We start from the raw sequence: 19,204 nt of genomic DNA, 5'->3' as shown, positions 1-19,204 counted from the left end.
CCAACCTCAGACATTTTTTTCCTACAAATTGATCACTTTTTATCTGATTTCTGCCAAAAAAAAGTATCACAAAGTGTTAAATTTATTAAAAAAGGCCATATTCAATCGTTAATACTTAATACCCTTCCGGGAGATGGCCTGGTTAAAACTTTGAACCTGCAAATTCAGAACCATAACCATGACATCACTCATTTCAATTGTGCGATAGCGTATTGATGCTTGGAAGTTTGAACATGCTCCCGCTTAAGATTTTACAATTGCACCTAATAATAGCCCCTACTGAAGCTGCCGTCTCCCTTTTTAATTTTTCCTATTATCAAAATCATCTTTCAGTGAAAGACTGGTGAGTGCAGAAATCAGTGGCGATGACTAAAGAGGAAAACATAGAAAATTACACGATGGAAAGAGAGAGAGAGAGAGAGAGAGAGAGAGAGAGAGTAGTAAAAGAATATTTTATGTGCAACAAATGGTAAAAGAATAAATATTTACTATCATTAACAAATTTTACAAAGACCCTGATCCAAGCAGGCACAAGGCCAAACTCCAAACTCACCCCTCCAACCCTCTTCTTTGGGCCCTTGCTCTCAAACTTTCACGGGAAATGGAGATCGAGCGCTTGCCAACAAGAAAAGCAATGGAAGCAGAAGAAATTGTGCCCATTCATCTGCAGCTTTAATTGGTGAGCTGGAGCTCCTTGGCTATCTAATGTAAAGTTCAACAAAGCTTATTTTAACTGTCTTTGCTTCTGAGAAATTTCCAATTGGGGAGGCAAGAGGTTCAAAAAGCTCCCTTTAACAGGTTGTTGACTAGTTTCTGATTCATCATCTGCAACATGAGCACACAATATTAGAGATCGATGAGAAACTTTGAACATAAAACCTTCAAAACCAACCATTAGTTTCCTCAGAATCACAATGACGAAAATGATAAAATATCACATTACAACAGTCAATCACAATATACTAGGATGCAAACGTCAAGCTCAGCAGAACAAAATAGGAGGCACCAACACCTGATTGCTAATCACCTGTAAGCTCTGTGCTTTCAATACTAGAGAATAAAGATGCCACATAATTTTCCCTATTAAAAGAATGCATCTAGAAATATTTCTCTCTAGCATTAATTGACAGGAATGGTACAGCATCAGAACTAGTTTTAACCATCATACGTGGATATATCCACATAACATAGGGGAGCTAACCGGTGGGGGGAGGGTGGTTGAACTTTTTCATTCCGAAATTAAAATTTCAGCATTAATATAATTGAAAAGTTATGATTCCCAGATACATGTGCATGCTAAGCAAACCTGTGTGAACATGATATGATATACTGAGACCAGGTACAAGAAGGACCACTCTAAAGTACATTTTAAAGCAAGATACTAGTAAAACATATAGTTGGTATATTTTAAAGAAACCAATTATAGTTGCTAAAAGTTTTGCTAAACTTGCCAAACTGTAGAGAAAAAAATAATGTTATAACATCAAAAAACTGAAAATGAAAAGACATGCATCAAACACTTGAATCAGTGTTATCAAAGCATCAACTAACTAGTTAATCAATACTCATATACTCATGACACAGTCGCTTAAAATGGCTAATCATTAACTAGATCAACTAGTCAACTAATGACTAGTCAAAGACAATTATTTTAAAGCTTCATTTGTTTGCTTGTTTGTCTAATTATTTGAAACATATAAAATATGCTTGCATTTTATTATATTCAAGTTATGTTGCCACAAATATTTATGATGGAACATAATTGAATGGGGGTATATCTATAGAAAAAAGGCATAAGATAAAAGATGATGGTGGGAGAGTTCTTTAAATTTTTATTCCAATAAGTGGTGCGTTGGTACAGATTTGCCATAATAAAAGGGCAAACTGAATTTTCAAGGTTGCACTCTTTCCTTGGAAAATATAGGCTGTTATTCCTTATCCTAGCCTATCTAGCCTAACATTTTCTTTGTTTGCAAACCAAAGTTTTTTTTGAAAAGTTAAATTAAATGTTCCATATCATTCTTTTCTTGCATAATCATAGCCCCATTGACTTATTTATGAGATCACGTGATATCTTAAATTAGAACATATTTTCTTTTTATCAACTAGTCAAGACATTGACCAGAGAGGCCAAAATAGTCATCACTTCACTGTACTGAATATTGATAAACACTGAATTGTATCATGTTTGTCTGTATCCATATCTGAACATCTTAACCAAGAAATTGAAATCAACAAGTATTTTTAAATACACAGTTAACTTTCTACAGATCAAATCCAATGTTTGCTCAATTGATGACACTTGTCTATGTGCATGTCTATCTGGCATTTGTCATTGCTCTCTCTCAACTATTTGGGTCAATGTTTCTTTTTATCAAGTCAACAGTAAACGCCTCTTGATGGGTTTAGGGTTAAAACAAAATGTCTTTAGCTCTAGCTGACAGGTTCAAAGTCCAACCATCCAGGTTAGAAACTTTGATAGAACCAAGCTACACTGAACATTGAAATTTAAGCAGTTTCGGAACAAGAGATGGTAGTAGGATAGTTAAAGGAACCAGAACCTATAATGTGGCACTTTAGGAATGAGGTGAGGAAATTCAAATGGTTTACCAGAGACATGAAACTGAGGATAATTTGGGTGAGGACGTTGGCTGGCTTATGGGATGGAGGATTCTCTAGCTAAGCAAGGGGTAAACAGAAATCAATTGTACTGGACTCAGTTATGATTTGTTTATTTCCTTTATGTTATAGTGGGAGATTGCATCTTGTGCCTCTCCAAGGAATTTTTTGTACTGTTTCATTTAATGCTTTAATAATTTCACTTATAAAAAAATATGTTTCATATCTCTTACCATAACTTCTAGTTCCTTCTCTATTTTGATGAAACTTGTAAAATAGATAGGTTTGACATCGAAAAAGCAATTAGTTTCCGTAAGTAACAGAAAAATAAGATTTGTAGTTTTATAGTAAACCATCTGAGCCATTTAATTGTTGCCAAAGCTACTCTTTCCTATTGCTGGAATGATAGAATTACTCATTCTTTCCATAAAGTTTATCCAGAATGCATAATTCTTCAAAAACTAACATTAATGTGGTGTTTACTGTTTAAGGTGTCACCAAGATTTACCATTGACTTTGAAGACAACTCAATAATTGACACTGATAATGTAATCAGTATGATTTACAATTCAAATCATAAAATCTGAATAGATTCAAACCCCTACAGATTCAGATAGTTCCCCTCAATTCCATTTTGGCCAGAATCATGATTGAATCCCATTGAATCACAAAAGGTTGCATGATGAATCAAATGCTATGGGATTTTAACAGAGTTTAGAAAATACAGATAAATAGGCTCCTTGACATAATTACATCGAAATACATTTATTTAGATTCAAGAGTGAAAAGTAATTAGAAACTTTCTATTAGGGTTTTCTGTCATCTCAAATGTGTAACAAAGAAATCCTCACATCAGCTTCATTATTTTTTTGATCAGTACATCTTCATTATTTGATGAATTTCATTTCCATTTCTTATTTCTGTTCTAAAGAGCAGGGTGGTTTAGGAATTGGTAGGATTCGAGAACAAAACATGGCTTTGTCAGGGCTTGAAGTTATTGGTTAGGCAGGAACTAAGGAATGTGGAAGTTGAAGGTAACTGTCAAATGGCTATAGGTTGGATGACAAAGCAAGACCAAACTCCTTCGAAGTTCAGAGTTCAGACCTTTAGTCAGAATGGCTCAAGCTCTATGTGCTGACTTGAACGTCTCATTCAAGTGGGTGCCTAGGAATGCCAATATATTGGTTGATTCTCTGGCTAAGGCTGGGGTTGGGAAATCTTGTTTAGATTAGGGATGCCCAGGACTGGCTACTAGTAGTTTGTAATTGGTGCTGCTTCTGCTTTGTTGTATTTCTTTTTCTCTGTTGTCAGATGTGGATGGCCTCTTGGGAGGCCCAGCTTTGCATGCTTCTTTGGCTGTACCTTTTGTGTGTAGATTGATTTTAATGAATATTCTCCGTGTTGCTTATCAAAAAAAGAAAATAACTTATGAATACTGTTTTTTTATTTGTTTTTTTTCAACAAGTTTGTAAAGCTTGGGTTGGTTTTGAGTATTGGGACAATGTGGAGAACACAGTTTTTTTTTTTTTTGTAGTCAAGAATTATCTTTTAAAATTAAGTTGGTTTTGGGGGCTAGGAAATATGGTCAACTCACAACTAGTCTTCTTTTCTGGAGAGTCGTGTTATAATCTATGAACTATGATTTACATTTTGATACGAATGATGATTATTTGAGTTGAAAATTACATTATTTTAACATTTCCTTGACAAAGTATGGCATGAACAGTAGTTAGTGAAACTTGTTGTATAATTGATTATACCATCTATTGATTTCTTTTATGATTTTCATAATTTTTTGAGTATTTCCTTATAAGCTTCAGATTGATTCTTATGGTTTATGATTTGAATCCTGATTCAACTTGAATCCCATTTTTTTAGGATTTTCCTATTTGACAATTGACAATATTGATTGATTCAATCAAGTTATTAATCAGTTTATGAATTAAAGTAGTAACTAATTTAATTATTTGTTACTACCATAGCAACCTAACCAAGGACTCCAATCATCCTCTACCTCTTCTATCCTTCTCCCTAGTTCCTCTACCTCCACTATCCCTCCCCCTCAAACTCTGGGCTTTTCTTGGAGGATTCACCAATCACCACTGCAGATCGTGGTTCCTGTGCTCAGTTTCCCCCCTGGGTGGGAGACTAGCCTTGAGTCTGTGCTTTTGGTTTGATATGTTTGCTATGGCTGTTCAGTTCTCTTTTGGGCCCATCCCCATTTTTAGGGTGGTGTGAGTTATCTCTGTTGTGGAATTGGGTTCTTTTTCTGCAATTTGGGTTTCTGTTTTGGGACTAGAGCCATTACCATTTTAGGGATTTGGTCTAGGCCCTTTTGGGTGGACAGGTTTGTGCTTTTAATTGACTGAGGCAGTGCTGTCTCTGTCTCTTGATGTATATGCCTTGTATACTGTTTCCTAATAATAAATTATACCTTACCTTTCCAAAAAAAGAAGTATTTTGTTACTACCAATAGGAATCTATTGGTAAGAAGAAACGGAAAGGATGTTTCAAGGCAGTATATGAAAAAGGATAACTTACCAAAAAGGGATTTGATGGATGGCCGCTTTGTTTTGGTGGTCTTCTTCTTTAGTTCAGCTGCAAACAGGAATTCAAAGGAAATCCAGTCAAGGGTCATTGACATACTGGAAATTGTGCATCAGATAGCAAGGAATAAAAATTAAGTAAATGGAATGTTTTTCAGAAGATTACTAACTTTTAAAATAAATACAAAAAATAATTAAAATGATATTATTATTTTTAGAAACCTAAATTGAAGGGAAGATCTGATCTTAGCCGTAAGAAAGCAGCAATATTTCTCAGGGTTGGACATATTCCATGGAGACAAACTTCATGTCTTGATGGTAATGCAATGGGTATCACTTTCTTTGGACTTAAATCCACCACCTATTCTCTTTGGTGGATTGTCCTACACGATTGTATTGGTATTTTTGTTAAATTATTCAGGAAAACATCAAGGGGGTCTTTTGGGACCATGTGAAAGATAAATGTTTTCTGTATCCTGGAGGGAGTTAACCAACGCTAACCACTGATTGGGGTGTAAGACTGCTGTTTGTACTCCTCATAACAGCACTAATAAAATATTGTCAGTTAACAACCAAAAGAAAAAAATTAAAGTGTAGTAAAATACGAAAATTTACATTTCCCTATGTTTCACAATGAACATATCAAACATGAATATGAAAATGATAAATGACATGAGAGAGAGAGAGAGAGACCAATCCCAGGCAATTCATGATCATTCACAATTTCAAAGTTCTTGTATGTGTAACCCACAAAGTTGATGTCCTTGGATGAGAGCATCTGTAGCCAAGGAAAAGGCACCAATTGCAGCACTTGGTCAGTAAATTCAGAACTTTAATAACAACATATGAGCAGATGATTCAGTAATCTAGAATTACATGCTTCATCATACAACATAATGCATAGGCCCATTATCAAGTATTGGATGCAGCATTTAGGGAGGGGTGGATTGGATATGAACCTAACCTTTGGCAATTTTTGCACAAAGTGACCACTTGAACCGGTAAATTCAAAACAAAATTGTTAAATCATTAACATCATCATTTGGAAGCAAATGCCCACTCAGCAGAGTTCATATGCTAGTGATCTTGCTTCATGGGAATGGTGCATTGTTAATGGTCATTAAATTATAAACATGTTAGTGTTATCCATCAAGATAGGAGCAGCATTCCTATGGATGAAGATGTAAAACTGTCCTTCAAATCTGATAATTAAACCTGATTACAGCAGTAAAAAGAAGGAGAAAAAGAGGTGATTACAACAGAAGGAAGAAGAAGATGGAGAAGAAGAGAAAGGAGAAGAGAGTTCAATAGTTTCCTCCTCTCTCTTAATCTTTTATTGAACTCACTTAACTATGACTAATTACATCTCTGCCCTTAAGTGGGCGGCCAGCACTTAAATAACTCAAAAGAAACACAAAACAATAAAGGCCCATAATTAAAAAAGTCCATTAACACATAAAATGTAAACATAATGCCACTTAAAACATAAACAAGTACTAGGGCCCATTCGGCCCAGGAGAAAAAAAAAGAAGAAAATAAAAACAAATTAAGAATATCACCATCATCTTCTAAGCCTTGCCCCAACTATATGGGGTTGGCTACATAATCCTGTTTCACAATTCCGTTCTGTCCACTATCATATCCATCATTAAATTATCTGTGCTTAAATCATTTCCTATTACTTCCACCCAAGTCCTTTTTGGTCTGCCCCTAGCTCTTCTAGCCCCTTCAACTTTAACATATCACTTTTTCTAATAGGTGCTATAGATGTCTTCTATGCACATGAGCAAACCATCTCAATCTACTTTCTCTCATTTTATCACCTATTGCAGCTACTCCTAGGTTCCTTTGTATGACTTCATTTCTAACTTCCTTTCTAGTTTTACCACTCATCCATCTAAGCATTTGCATTTCCGCCACTCATTTTTTGACATGTTTCTTAACTGTCCAACACATTGCTCCTTACAACATAGCTGGATTTACAACTGTTCGAATTTTCCATTTAGCCAAAGTGGTATTCGCCTATCACACAAGACTCTGGATGCACCCCTCCATTCTGCCCATCCTACTTAATTCTATGGGCAACAGCCTCCACAGTTTCTCCTTTGTTATGAATTATAACCAAGGTAATGGAAAAGAAAGGCATAAACCTAGAAAGAAAATAAGGAGAAGAGAGCTGAGAATGAAGAGAATGAGGAAAGAGAAGGAAAAAAAGGGCTGAGAGAAGAGAACACAGTCGAACTGATTAGAGAATAGCCTCTAACCCTCTTAACCAGTAGGCCCACTACTTATATTAATGTAAATAAAAGGTTTTTACAAAAATACCCCTGTTTATGATAAATTTTGGACAGGAGTATCCTTAATAAAAGAAAGGAAAGACAAAGCTACTCTATTGCCCCAAATACAAGGAATCTATTCTCCTCAACACTCCCCCTCAAGCTGGTGTGTATATGTCATATAGGCCCAACTTGCTAGTAATGAAATCAATGTGAAGTCAGTGTAAAATTTTAGTCCACAAATCAACAAGCTGGTTTCCAGTTTTCACAAAAGGGGTGTTGATATCACTATTTTGAACCTTCTCTTTAACAAGATGGCAATCTACTTCTATATGCTTTGTCCTCACGGAAAATAGTGTTTGAGGCAGTATGAATTGCTGCTGATTATCACAATGAAAATGCATGGGTAGTTTAATGGGTATCCCAATTCATGAAGAAGGCTTTTAAGCCACACCAACTCCCCATATGCTTGACTCATAGCCCTATACTCAGCTTCAGCACTTGACTTTGCAACAATATCTCGTTTCTTGCTTTTCCAGGAGATTAAATTTCCACCTAGGAATGTACAACACCATGTTGTTGATCTCCTATCAATAGGTGATCCAGCCCAGTCTGCATCTATGAAGCTCGATACAGTCAAGCGACCATTATCTTTGTAAACAATTCCTATACCAGATGAACCCTTGAGATATCTCATGATTCTAAACACTACTTCAAGGTGAGGAATGCATGGAGAGCTTACCACCCCAACAGCAAAACCAATATCAAGACGAGTAAAAGTCAACAAATTCAGCTTCCCAACCAGTCTCCCATATTGTCCAAGATCTTCAACTAGCTCCTACTCTGATGCAAGTTAAGTGTTTGGATCCATTGGTGTAGCTACCAATTTACACCCCAACATACTTGTCCCCTCAAGTAATTCCAATGTATACTTGCAATGTGATAATGAAATTTCAGTGGCAGATCTCATGAATTCTATTCAAGAAAATAACAGAGATTACCTAGGTCTTTAGTATGAAATTTCTCTTGTAAAAACAGTTTCAGCTTACCAAGGCCTTGTGAATCACTTCCTTAATCGCAATATCATCTACATAGACAACAAGAACAAAAATACCAACGTCAAAGGTCTTGTAAAACACAGAATAGTTAGATTGATACCGAAGGAGACCAAATTCAACAATTGCCTCACTAAATTTCCCAAACAAGGTGATTGTTTAAGGCCATATAAGGCTTTCTTCAATCTACACACCACTCCCAAATACTACCCCTAAGCAACAAACCCGGGTGGTTGTTCCATGTAAACTTCTTCCACCAAATCACCATGTAGAAAAGCATTTTTAACACCAAGCTAAAATAGAGGCCAATGGTTAATAGCAGCTAAAGAAATGACAAATGCACTGAAGTAATCTTAGCAATTAAAGAAAAGGTTTCATCAAAATCAACACCATATGTTTGAGTAAATCCCTTTGCAACCAGTCGAGCCTTAAGCCTTTCAACCGTACCATCAGGTTGAAATTTCACTAATACACCCAACGACAACAAACAAGCTTCTTACCAAAAGGAAGGGAACTAAGTCCCAAGTACCACTTTGATGCAGTGCTAACATTTCTTCTTCCATAGTTGTCCTCCATCCAGGATCATATAAGGTTTCTTGCAAGGACTTAGGTAGAGAAACAGTAGAAAGAGAGGCAACAAATGCATGGGCTAAGGGAGACAAGAACTTCTAACAAATAAAATGGCTAATAGGGTGTGAAATACATGAACATTTACCCTTCAGGAGAGCAATGGGAACATCTAAATCCAAAGGTGGCTTAGTAATGGGAGGACTCTCTATAGTAACGAATGTGGTAGGAGGACCACCAAGACCTATAGATGGCAAGGCATGAAGTGTAGGATCCTAAGCCAGCGACCTCTTCTTGTAAACTTATTGAATAGGTGGCTTGGGATGTGCAGACTTAGAAACCTGTGGAGAAGAATTACAAAGAGGAACAGAAAGAGGGATATCATACATAGAAGATTGAGAACGATCATTAGAAGGAAAATATGGAGTTGATTCATGAAAAGTGGCATCTACACTAATACAGTGACGACAAGGAGATGGACAATAGCATTTATACCCTTTTTGAGTTTTGGAACATCCCAAGAAAACACACTTAACTACATGAGGTTCAAGCTTATTTCACGAGAAAGGGGATATCCAACTTGGAAAAGCTTTTCTCTTAAGTCTACCTTGCATGTTCCTAATTTTACCGCCAACTTGCTTTCAGTTTCTAGAATGAAAAAAAAAAAAAAAAAAGACTTTGCATTGTATTGTAACCTTCTTTCCCACTCACTGTATTTTCGAGGACCAGTTGACAAAGCAAATGATTGGGAGTGGTCGTGAGTCTAGAGGTCTCTACTATCTCAATGAAGACATCAGTTCAGTTCTTAATGCATTGTCTAATGTCTACCAATATCAGTGAATGCAAGGAGTCTGGTACTTTGGTCTATCTCTAGCATGCCAGATTAGGTCATTTGTCTTTTTCATTGTTAAGAGTCTTGTTTCCAAAGTTGTTTGAAAAAGTGTCCTTTTAAAGTCTTTTTTGTAATGTGTGCCAAATGTATAAACATTGTAAAACAAGCTATCCAAGTTCCAATAATAAAGTCAATGCTCTGATTTAATTCATTCGGATATTTGAGGTCCCTTAACCATTATTTCCATGGATGGATATCATTAATTTCATTTTGATCATTTTACAAGATCACTTGGATTTACTTGATGAAAGAACGAGAAGTAGTAAGTAGCTAGAACCACTATGGTTTTCTGTAAAATGATTGAGACATAGTTTGGTTATGTATGTTTCATTCATGTTAATGATCCTAAAAGGACAGCCAAATCCCAAAACAATCTGTGGGGTGTTCTTGGGTTATTCTCCTACACAAAAAGGATATAAATGTCTTGATCCAACTACTAGAAGGAAGTTCATCACCCAAAATGTCACCTTTTGTGAGTCATTGTCTTTCTTTGAGCCTCCCTAGAATTCTCTTCAGGGAGAGACTAGTGGAGTGGAAGAGACTTCCTCATAGACTAACCCTTTTGTCTCAACTCCTACTTCCTCTCTTCCAACTCTTCCCTCTGATTCTCTCTCCCCAAACTCTCCTCATGTTGAATCTACTTGTCCAACTAAGACTACGAATGATGAAGATCCTTGTGGTGCTACTCCTTGAATCGAGGCAATTGCTCCTAACCTTGATGATGAAAGGTAACTAAGTGTTTATCGAAAGAAGAGAAGGAAAGAGCCACTAGTTAATGACTACAACCAATCGGGAACTTCATATTCCAACCAATGTATTGTGCTTCCTATTGCCTCCTCAAGTCCTGATTTAGATCTCGTTGCCTGATGAAAGCCTATTTGCTCATGCACTCTTCATCCTATAAATAAATTTGGTTCATACTCTCATTTGTCTCTTGTCCATCACACTTTTGTCTCCGAGTTGTCCATTGTTTCTACCCCTTCCAAGTTCCAAGTACTCAAGAGGCTATTGTTGATCCCAAATGGGGGGAAGCTATGGATGAGGAAACGAAAGCCGTGTTTAAGGAAAATACTTGGAAGCTAGTGGATTTACAGGTCAAGAAGAACACTACGGAGTACAAGTGGATGTATACAATCAAACACAAGGCTGATGGTTCTATCAAGAGGTATAAAGCCAGATTAGTTGTAAAGCGATCCACCCAAAAAAAGGTATTGATTATAAGGAGACCTTTGCCCCGATTGCCAAATTGAATACTATATGTGTTACTCTCTCTTGCAACAAATTTTTCCTGGGAATTACACCAGTTGGATGCCAAGAATGCTTTCTTAAATGGAGATCTACAAGATGTCTACATGGATCCTCCTCCAGGGTATGACATGAGAGGAAAGGTGCGCAAGCTAAGGAGGACCTTATATGGCCTCAAACAATCTCTAAGGGCTTGGTTCGAAAGATTATGCAAGGAAATGAACGTTGTTGGGTACAAGCAAAGCAATGCTGATCACACTTTGTTCTATAAAAGAAATGAAGGAAAACTAACAAGGTTGATTGTTTATGTTGATCATATGGTTGTTGCTAAAGATGGTTTAGATGAGATTCAAAAGTTGAAAGGCTTTTTTTCAACCTTGGTGATTGAAATCAAGGATTTGGGACAACTAAAATACTTCTTAGGAGTAGAGGTGGATAGGTCTAGTGAGGGAATCTACATTTGCCAAAGTAAGTATGTGGTGGACCTTCTGAAGGAGATAGGAAAGCTGGGAACCAAACCAGCAAATACTCCCACGGGGGGTTGTATCCTGACAAGGAAAGATATCAAATATTAGTTGGTAAACCACTTTATTTATCCCTTACTAGACCTAACCAGTGTTTTAAAAATGCAAGGCGCAAGAAAACAAGCATAAGGGACAATTTGCACCTGAGGCACACGGTGCAAGGCGATGAGCGCGCCTTTTCGAAGCAAGGCACAAAAAAAATGTTAAACATAACATTAATAAAAATATAGACAAATTTTAAAATAAATATTTTTAAAAACCTATTATCTAAAATTAAAATGCATAAACATAACATGTAAAATGTATTCAAATGAAAATTTAAAAATAAAATCAAACATATAAAACATTTCCAAGCATGTAAAATCCACAATTTCTTTTTTTTTCTCAATTGCATTACTTCAAATAGCTAATGTGATGTAAAACATCTTGCATTCTTGATTCTCCAAGAACCCCCTATTTGCTAATGTTGTTCATTCATTCATCCTAGTAAAATATCTTTTTAAAAGTCAATTAAAATTATAATTTTTTTTGCCTAAGGATTAAGAATTTAAGACCTGAACATGGACTTGTTTGCCTTTGAAGTTTGAACAGCTTGGTTGGGGGCCTGGGGGCGGAGCCCCAACCCAACTGTTAGGTTCAAAAAGAACAAAAGGTGCAAAAAATAAAAAAGGCACACACTTGAGCTGAAGCACAAAGCACACCAAGCACACTAGGTACGCTTTTTAAATCACTAGACCTAACAGTGCATATGCAATCCATGTGGTCAAACAATTTATGCATGCTCCATGAGCTACACATAAAGGCAGAAAGGATCTTTGAAATACTTGAAGACATGTCCGAAGAAGGGATTACTATTTAAGAAATATGACAAAATAGAGGTGGAAGCTTATACTGATGCTGATTGGGCAGGTTCTCTTGGTGATAGAAAGTCTACATCTGGATATTGTACCTTCATATGTGGTAATCTTGTTACTTGGAGTAGCAAGATACAAACAGTTGTAGCAAGACCAAGTGTCAAGGCTAAACATAGGGCTATGACTCATGGAGTTGTTGAATTTCTTTGGCTTTGGATTCTTCTAAAGGAGTAGGGGATAGATGTGACTGAGCCTCTTAAGTTGTATTGTGATAATCAAGCTACAATCAACATTATTAACAACCTAGTCCAACATGATAGGACAAAACATATTGAGATTGATAGACACTTTGTGCAAGAAAGAATTGTTCCTGGGCACCTCTTTATTCCTTATTTGCCATCTACAAGACAGCTGGCTGATGCTTTTACCAAATGGTTCACCACCAAGGTAAGATTTATGGAGTTGTTATCCCAGTTGAGCATGAAAAATATCTATGCTCAGCTTGAAGAGGAGTATTGTGAGACCTAGCTTGTGAGGTTGAGCCTCTATGTGTTTATGTTATGTGGTTATCTTTAATGTTTCTTTCTTAGGCTTAATGGGCCTGGGCCTCTACTGTACTAATATCTTTTTCCTTCTTTTCCTGTCTTGCCTACTAAATCAGGGGCGGATTTTCCATTGTAATCCCTCCTTAAACCCTACTAGAAATAATAAGATTAGGGCTTGCTAGAACTGCTGCCACCCCATTTCTCTCCAACCTTCTTCTCTAATCCAAACACTAAGAAGAAGAATTGAGACCTAGGACCTGGCATTCCCCAAAACACCCTTGTCTAGTTACACCAGATCTTTGCAAAGCTATCAGCTAGGGAATTAGCCAACCTAGTATTCCACCTGAACGAACAGTTCAGAGGGTATTCAGAATACTTCCTTAGGATTTGGCTTCCCTTACCAAAGCTCTAAACTTCCAAGGAGATTCATCTTCAAAGATAAGCCAATTAATAACCACTTAGCTATCTCCTTCAATGGTCACATTACACCATCTCAGTTGCACCAGAGACTTCAGACCTTGAATATGTGACAGCATCTCCGTTCTTAGAGAATTTACAACACTCATGAATAACTTAACATTATGGTTCCTGATTCATCCCTTACCACCTCTCCCATACCAGACTCACCAGGGTTTCCTAAACAACAAGCATCAAAACTGAGTTTGAACCTGCCAGCCTCGGGGGATGCCAATTAATCAACCTTGGTGACCTTTTAAGTGGCTCACTAGCAATGATGTGCCAACCTCTTAGAAGACCATCCATCCTCACACCATAAAACTCTTCACATACTGGCACCCAATGTGCAACTCTTACTTAAATCAACTCAATTAGATTTTCCATATCAAGTTCCTTTTTCTCAAATGGTTTTGATCAGGTGGATGACCATGTTAGATGAAGAATTTTGACCCCATGTATCTGCTGATGGAATAACCAGCTCTTGTGCAAACAGAACCTTTGTCAAGGAAATTCCATGTTGAATCTGGAATACTCCTATGGATCCTTTTAGTGGCTCAATTAAACAAATCCATTTAACTTTCCAGATCAGCAAGAGAAATATACATGTACAAACAGAGTAAGATGGACAAAAGTTTTATTTTCAAGTAGTTCAGAAAAAGAAGGGATGGCACATAATGAACAATGGAAGTTGATCAAATATGAAGCTAAATGAAAACAACTATCAATTACATGAGTATCTACGAGAATATACATAGATATCAATGCTCAGAATGCACATAAATGGAACCTCCGCACTTGCTATCAATACCCTTACCTTTCTCCAGGGGCCTGACTTTGATGAAGTCTGTGCCTGGTTGTCAGACTGGAGAAACACAAGAATAAGACACTATTAGTAACATATAGTACTCTAAACACTTTGCTATATGGGATGAGTCCAACACAATGAAGATATATTTGTACCTCTTCGAACTTCTCAAAGTTCTGTGTGTCAAGTTCGTCCTTTACCTCTGGAATAAATGCAGCTTCCATCTTATATAGTTTATCCCATTCAACACCTCTAAACCATGGATGGGCCTGAAATTGGCAGATAATTCAACCACATAATTTCCTCAATTTTAAATTCCACTCTGGCACAAACCCAAGAATTCTAGCATTGAACAAACCACAACACCTTTATTTCATCTGCGCCTTTCGTTCCAAGCCTCTGCTCAACATTGCACAAGAGTTTACTAATAAGATCTTTTGCTTCTACAGAAAGCTTTGCCTCTTCAGGAAACTTCAAATGAGTTCTCCAATTTACTATCTGTTTATGGCGACAATGACGACAATGAGACAGTGACAGTAAGGGACTGATGAAAAGTATCCAAAAAATGTCGTATCTCCATGCCATAATACAACCAATGACAGTAATATTTGATCTGACTAAAACTTCAACAAATATTTGAAAGAAAAAACACAGAATTTAAAGATAGATGATCCACTATTTAGATGATGAAACTGCAGAGCCTCAATTCACACACCTCAACAAGCCAGTATTCTTGTACTGATAACCAGAAAATTATCACTGCAAAGAAAAGCAGGAAAAAGGAAAGAATACAATCATCTGGGGATCCTAATGGAGATCCCCAAACCAAGAACCTCTATTGATAGGGCTGTCAACAGTCTAGAAATTCAAAATCGAATATGAGACCCAAACCAATTACTTTGTATTCCAATGGTCCATTCTAAATGGATTGAAATTGAGCTTTACAGATTAGATCCATTTAATAATAGGATTGAATATGTATTTAACCATATTTAATCCGATTAAAATCCAAGTCCATTTGAATTTTATATGTATACTATATATACTGGTTTTGGTGCATATAAACTTCCATTTTCATATTATATATATGTTCTTTCTACAATCCAAACCCTAAAATGAATCATAGTGCATATGGCCTTGTGCTAGAGACTGTTCAGAACACAGAAGGGAGAATCAATGGTTGGCATTGCAAGATTTCAAGCTCTATCGCTCCAATCATTTAATGAACAAAAGTCGATTGATCTGATAAGAGTGATTTTTTCAAATGTTCACTGTTCAAAACTCTCCAAGAGGCCAAGATCCAACCATTTAGCTACATGGAGGAAAAGACTTAACAAACAAAAAACTTCAAAACAAGTAAGTCTATCTATACACATATCTTATACTGATACTCTTGATATGATCATTTCTGTATCTAATGAGTTGTGGATTTAGAGAATTTCATATACAGCTATTGTTCAGGTGGGTCACCTTTGGTTTTTAGATTTTTATTTTTTTTTATTTTTTGAAAAAGGATTTAAGTTGGATTTCACTTGAGAATTCAAGCTTGAAAGCAGACTGATTTCCAAAAACAGGAAATCAGGGCTTCTCTTAGGGGATAACACCAACTTTGTCCGAATGTCCTAGCCGAGGATCAAAATTCTGCAACATATTGGCCCATATTGGCTGATACCTATCATATCAGCCAGTCACCAATACATTGCTTCGAAGGTTTAAAAAAAACTTTATTCCAAATGCTTTTTTTTTTGTTTTGACAAGTAAAACTTTATTCTAATTGTTAATAAATGATATTCCCACCTCTTCCCGAATTTAAAAAAAAAAAAAAAACTAAAAGAAAAAAATGTGTTAGGTTCAAAACATTGACACACCCCTTCTGCCATATGGAAGGGGAAGGTATATCAATATTTTAAACCTTGTTTGTGGCAAGAAAAATTTTGTAGGTTTCAGATGCTTTTGGAAAGATTTAATTGCTTCTGTTTAGGTTACACAGCATTTTGAATTGGAATTTTAATATCCCCAAGAATATCTAATCTACTGGGATCGGATCCAAAATCCAAGGAATCAACCAGATCCAAATTCAATTTGAAACCCCTAAGTGCAATCAATTTTTTAATCAAATTGGACAGGTCATTTCCTAATTGAATTGCACTTTGATGGAGGTAGATCCAATTTGATTGCATCCTGTCAATGGAAGCAACAACCACCAATAAAGTAAAATAGAAGCACAGCATCACACTTCATTCCTCCCTAACCCCAGGATGCAAGTCAGGACATCTGCTAAGATGTTGACTAATCATAGCACAACAAAAGCAAAATTTTCACCTTAGTCATCTCCCTCTTGCATGTATCCAATAAGGGGTCTGTGCATCTCCCTCCGCCACTACTACACTAAACAATGAGATTATGGGAAGTTAAGGACCTAGACATGATTTATACCAAGTGCTGGTGAAGGATCATCTTGTAATGAGCTCACCAAAACTTTATCCGGAATAGCATAAACTCATTTTAGAAACTTACAAATGCAAAACACGTCCAAGGTATAACTACAGAATCTTATATTTGTGTTATTCCTATAGAAAAAAGTATACTAGGAGGCACATCTTCGGAAAGATGTAGAGAGATTTAACAGAGTTTTCAACCAGATAAAAAAACTTTATGTGCTGACACATTGTTCAGGGGTAAACACAATAAAAATGTACAATGTCCTGTAAACTTAGTCTTACAAATGCAGAGAAATCAAATAAAAATAATGTGGTAATTTAGTAGAATTATCAATCTTACTTTCCTGCATGTTGACATAGGCTCATCCGAATAAAAAGGAGGATACCCCACAAGCATTTCATACATGATGGCTCCAAGTGACCACCTGTGGAAAAGTTTAAACAAAAAAAATCACATTATACAAAACTATAAAAGTATGTGCAATATGAAAAACTTGCAAGCATGTATATACCAATCACATTCCATTCCATAGCCTTTCTTCAGCAAAACTTCTGGAGCAATATAGTCAGGTGTGCCAACAGTAGAATAAGCCTGCAGCATTTCAACATCAACAGTTCATACAATGTACACAGCCACATACTCAACAGCAAGAAACAGAATCCTCAAACTCAACACCACCACACAATCACATTGTTCCACTTCTCCTGCTGGACCTGTTCCGCCCCTTTTTCCTGTTCATCCACCTCACCTTGGGGGAGATCATCTTAGATGTAGTCTTTTAAAATCTTGATATTACTTCTCTAGTGAAGCTCCAACAAACAGTCACATGAAAATCTCCAAAGGCTTCCATGCCATATTAAGCATGAAAATTCTATGCACAATGAACATATGGGAAGCATTAAAGAATATAAAAATATAAACAAGACAAATCCAGTTTTCATTTGATTGTATGGGCAGCCCAGTGAATGAAGCTCCCGCCGTTGCTGGGTCTGGAAGGGACAGATGTACACAGTTCTCATATGATTGCAAGAATCATAATTATGATACCACATTGTTTTTTTATATAAATAAGGAAACTGTAGACCCTGAACAATAACACAAACATAAGGAACAAGATACTGAGGAAATACCAGCATCCTTCTATTTCTTTGCCAATGTTGTAGTTGTTCCTGTTGTGTGCGCTTCGGTACACCAGGCCGTTCATCACTCAATGCTCCATTAAGATTGTGTCCAACAGAAAAATCCTTTTCATGGAGGGTACTGCAGTCTAATGGCTTGCAAAGTCCAAAATCTGACAGCTTCATATGACCATATCGGTCGAGCAACAAATTGTCAGGCTTGATATCTCTGTTAAACGTGTCAGAAAAGATTAAGTATTCTGATTTAGTAAAAAGACTATTTGGGATCTCAGAAACATGACGTTGACCAAAAAATAAAAATAAAAAATCAAACCTGTGGATGTAATTATGTTTATGAATAGATTCAATAGCTAAAACTGTTTCTCCTACATAAAATCTAGTCTCATCTTCAGTTAATGTATCTTTCCGCATAAGTAGAGTCATCATATCTCCACCAGGTAGATACTCCATAATGAGATACAGATAATCTTCATCTTGGAAAGAACAATAAAGTTTGACAATGCAATTACTATCAACCTCCGCAAGAAGATTCCTCTCAGCCTTAACATGCTCAACCTAAACAGGTTCAAAAGAAAATTGAAAATAAGCACAATAACAAAGAAACTAAAACAACTCCCCGCATGTCAGATAATCATATACCTGCCCTCTACGAAGCATCTCTGATTTTTTAAGTTTCTTCATTGCATATACATGGCCCGTTGACTTCTCCCTACAGACTCTGACCTGAATCACAATATTAAAAAATGTAAAAACAGTCAATTAAGTTATTGACTATCAAAAATTTGTAAGAGTGATGAAATACTTGGATATTATACATGATAAGTTGAAATGAAGGAACTTGTAATTTACAACTTTAAAGTAATAAACAAATAATGAGTAGAAGAAGATGAGAGAACACGATCAAAGACGAAAGTTGAGAGAGATTTACAAGTGAAGAAGAGAACACTTGGACATGTGACAGTCCTCTTTTCTTTTATGGGTACACTATTTTGATAGTAAAATAAAATTCACTAACAAATCCACTTTTTAGTTAATCCATCTTCCAAACCATTAGCAGACCTCCTAACCCATCTTAACTGAATTTGCATGTCTTGACAGCATCTTGAACCACCTGAATTCATTTCTGAAGTGCCATTATACCCCTTCTCCTTTTTTCAGCCAGCTAATGACTATTTTTGAGTCCCCTTCCACCATCAATCTTGAAATCCCTATTTCCTTGGCTTTTTTCACCCCACCAAT

At 36.4% G+C, this 19,204-nt stretch overlaps 1 protein-coding gene across 8 annotated transcripts in view; it reads right to left on the bottom strand.

The window, feature by feature from the left end:
* Positions 1–438: 438 nt before the first annotated feature.
* Positions 439–19,204, bottom strand: part of LOC148865022 (uncharacterized) — a 50,324-nt gene continuing 31,558 nt past the window's right edge. For 6 of the 8 annotated variants that reach the window (XM_088981681.1, XM_088981682.1, XM_088981685.1 and 3 more), the window contains 11 exons: positions 18,605–18,688; positions 18,279–18,520; positions 17,957–18,173; positions 17,338–17,417; positions 17,166–17,250; positions 14,751–14,882; positions 14,540–14,653; positions 14,394–14,441; positions 5,859–5,943; positions 5,161–5,217; positions 439–825 (listed from right to left, as the gene is read on the bottom strand). In XM_088981681.1, the coding sequence (XP_088837807.1) occupies positions 725–825; positions 5,161–5,217; positions 5,859–5,943; positions 14,394–14,441; positions 14,540–14,653; positions 14,751–14,882; positions 17,166–17,250; positions 17,338–17,417; positions 17,957–18,173; positions 18,279–18,520; positions 18,605–18,688 (1,245 nt within the window). In that variant the 3' untranslated portion in view covers positions 439–724. Of the gene's footprint in view, positions 826–5,160; positions 5,218–5,858; positions 5,944–8,490; positions 8,529–14,393; positions 14,442–14,539; positions 14,654–14,750; positions 14,883–17,165; positions 17,251–17,337; positions 17,418–17,956; positions 18,174–18,278; positions 18,521–18,604; positions 18,689–19,204 lie in introns of all 8 variants that reach the window. The other 2 variants (XR_016110931.1, XR_016110932.1) reach the window with 1 other exon arrangement.

Source organism: Nelumbo lutea, chromosome 3 (genome assembly GCF_056320005.1).
Source record: "Nelumbo lutea isolate HS-2025 chromosome 3, American lotus-T2T, whole genome shotgun sequence".
In the NCBI taxonomy this organism is placed as follows: Eukaryota; Viridiplantae; Streptophyta; class Magnoliopsida; order Proteales; family Nelumbonaceae; genus Nelumbo; species Nelumbo lutea.
Note: the sequence above shows the minus strand (reverse complement) of the source record. Positions and strands in the feature narration are given on the sequence as shown.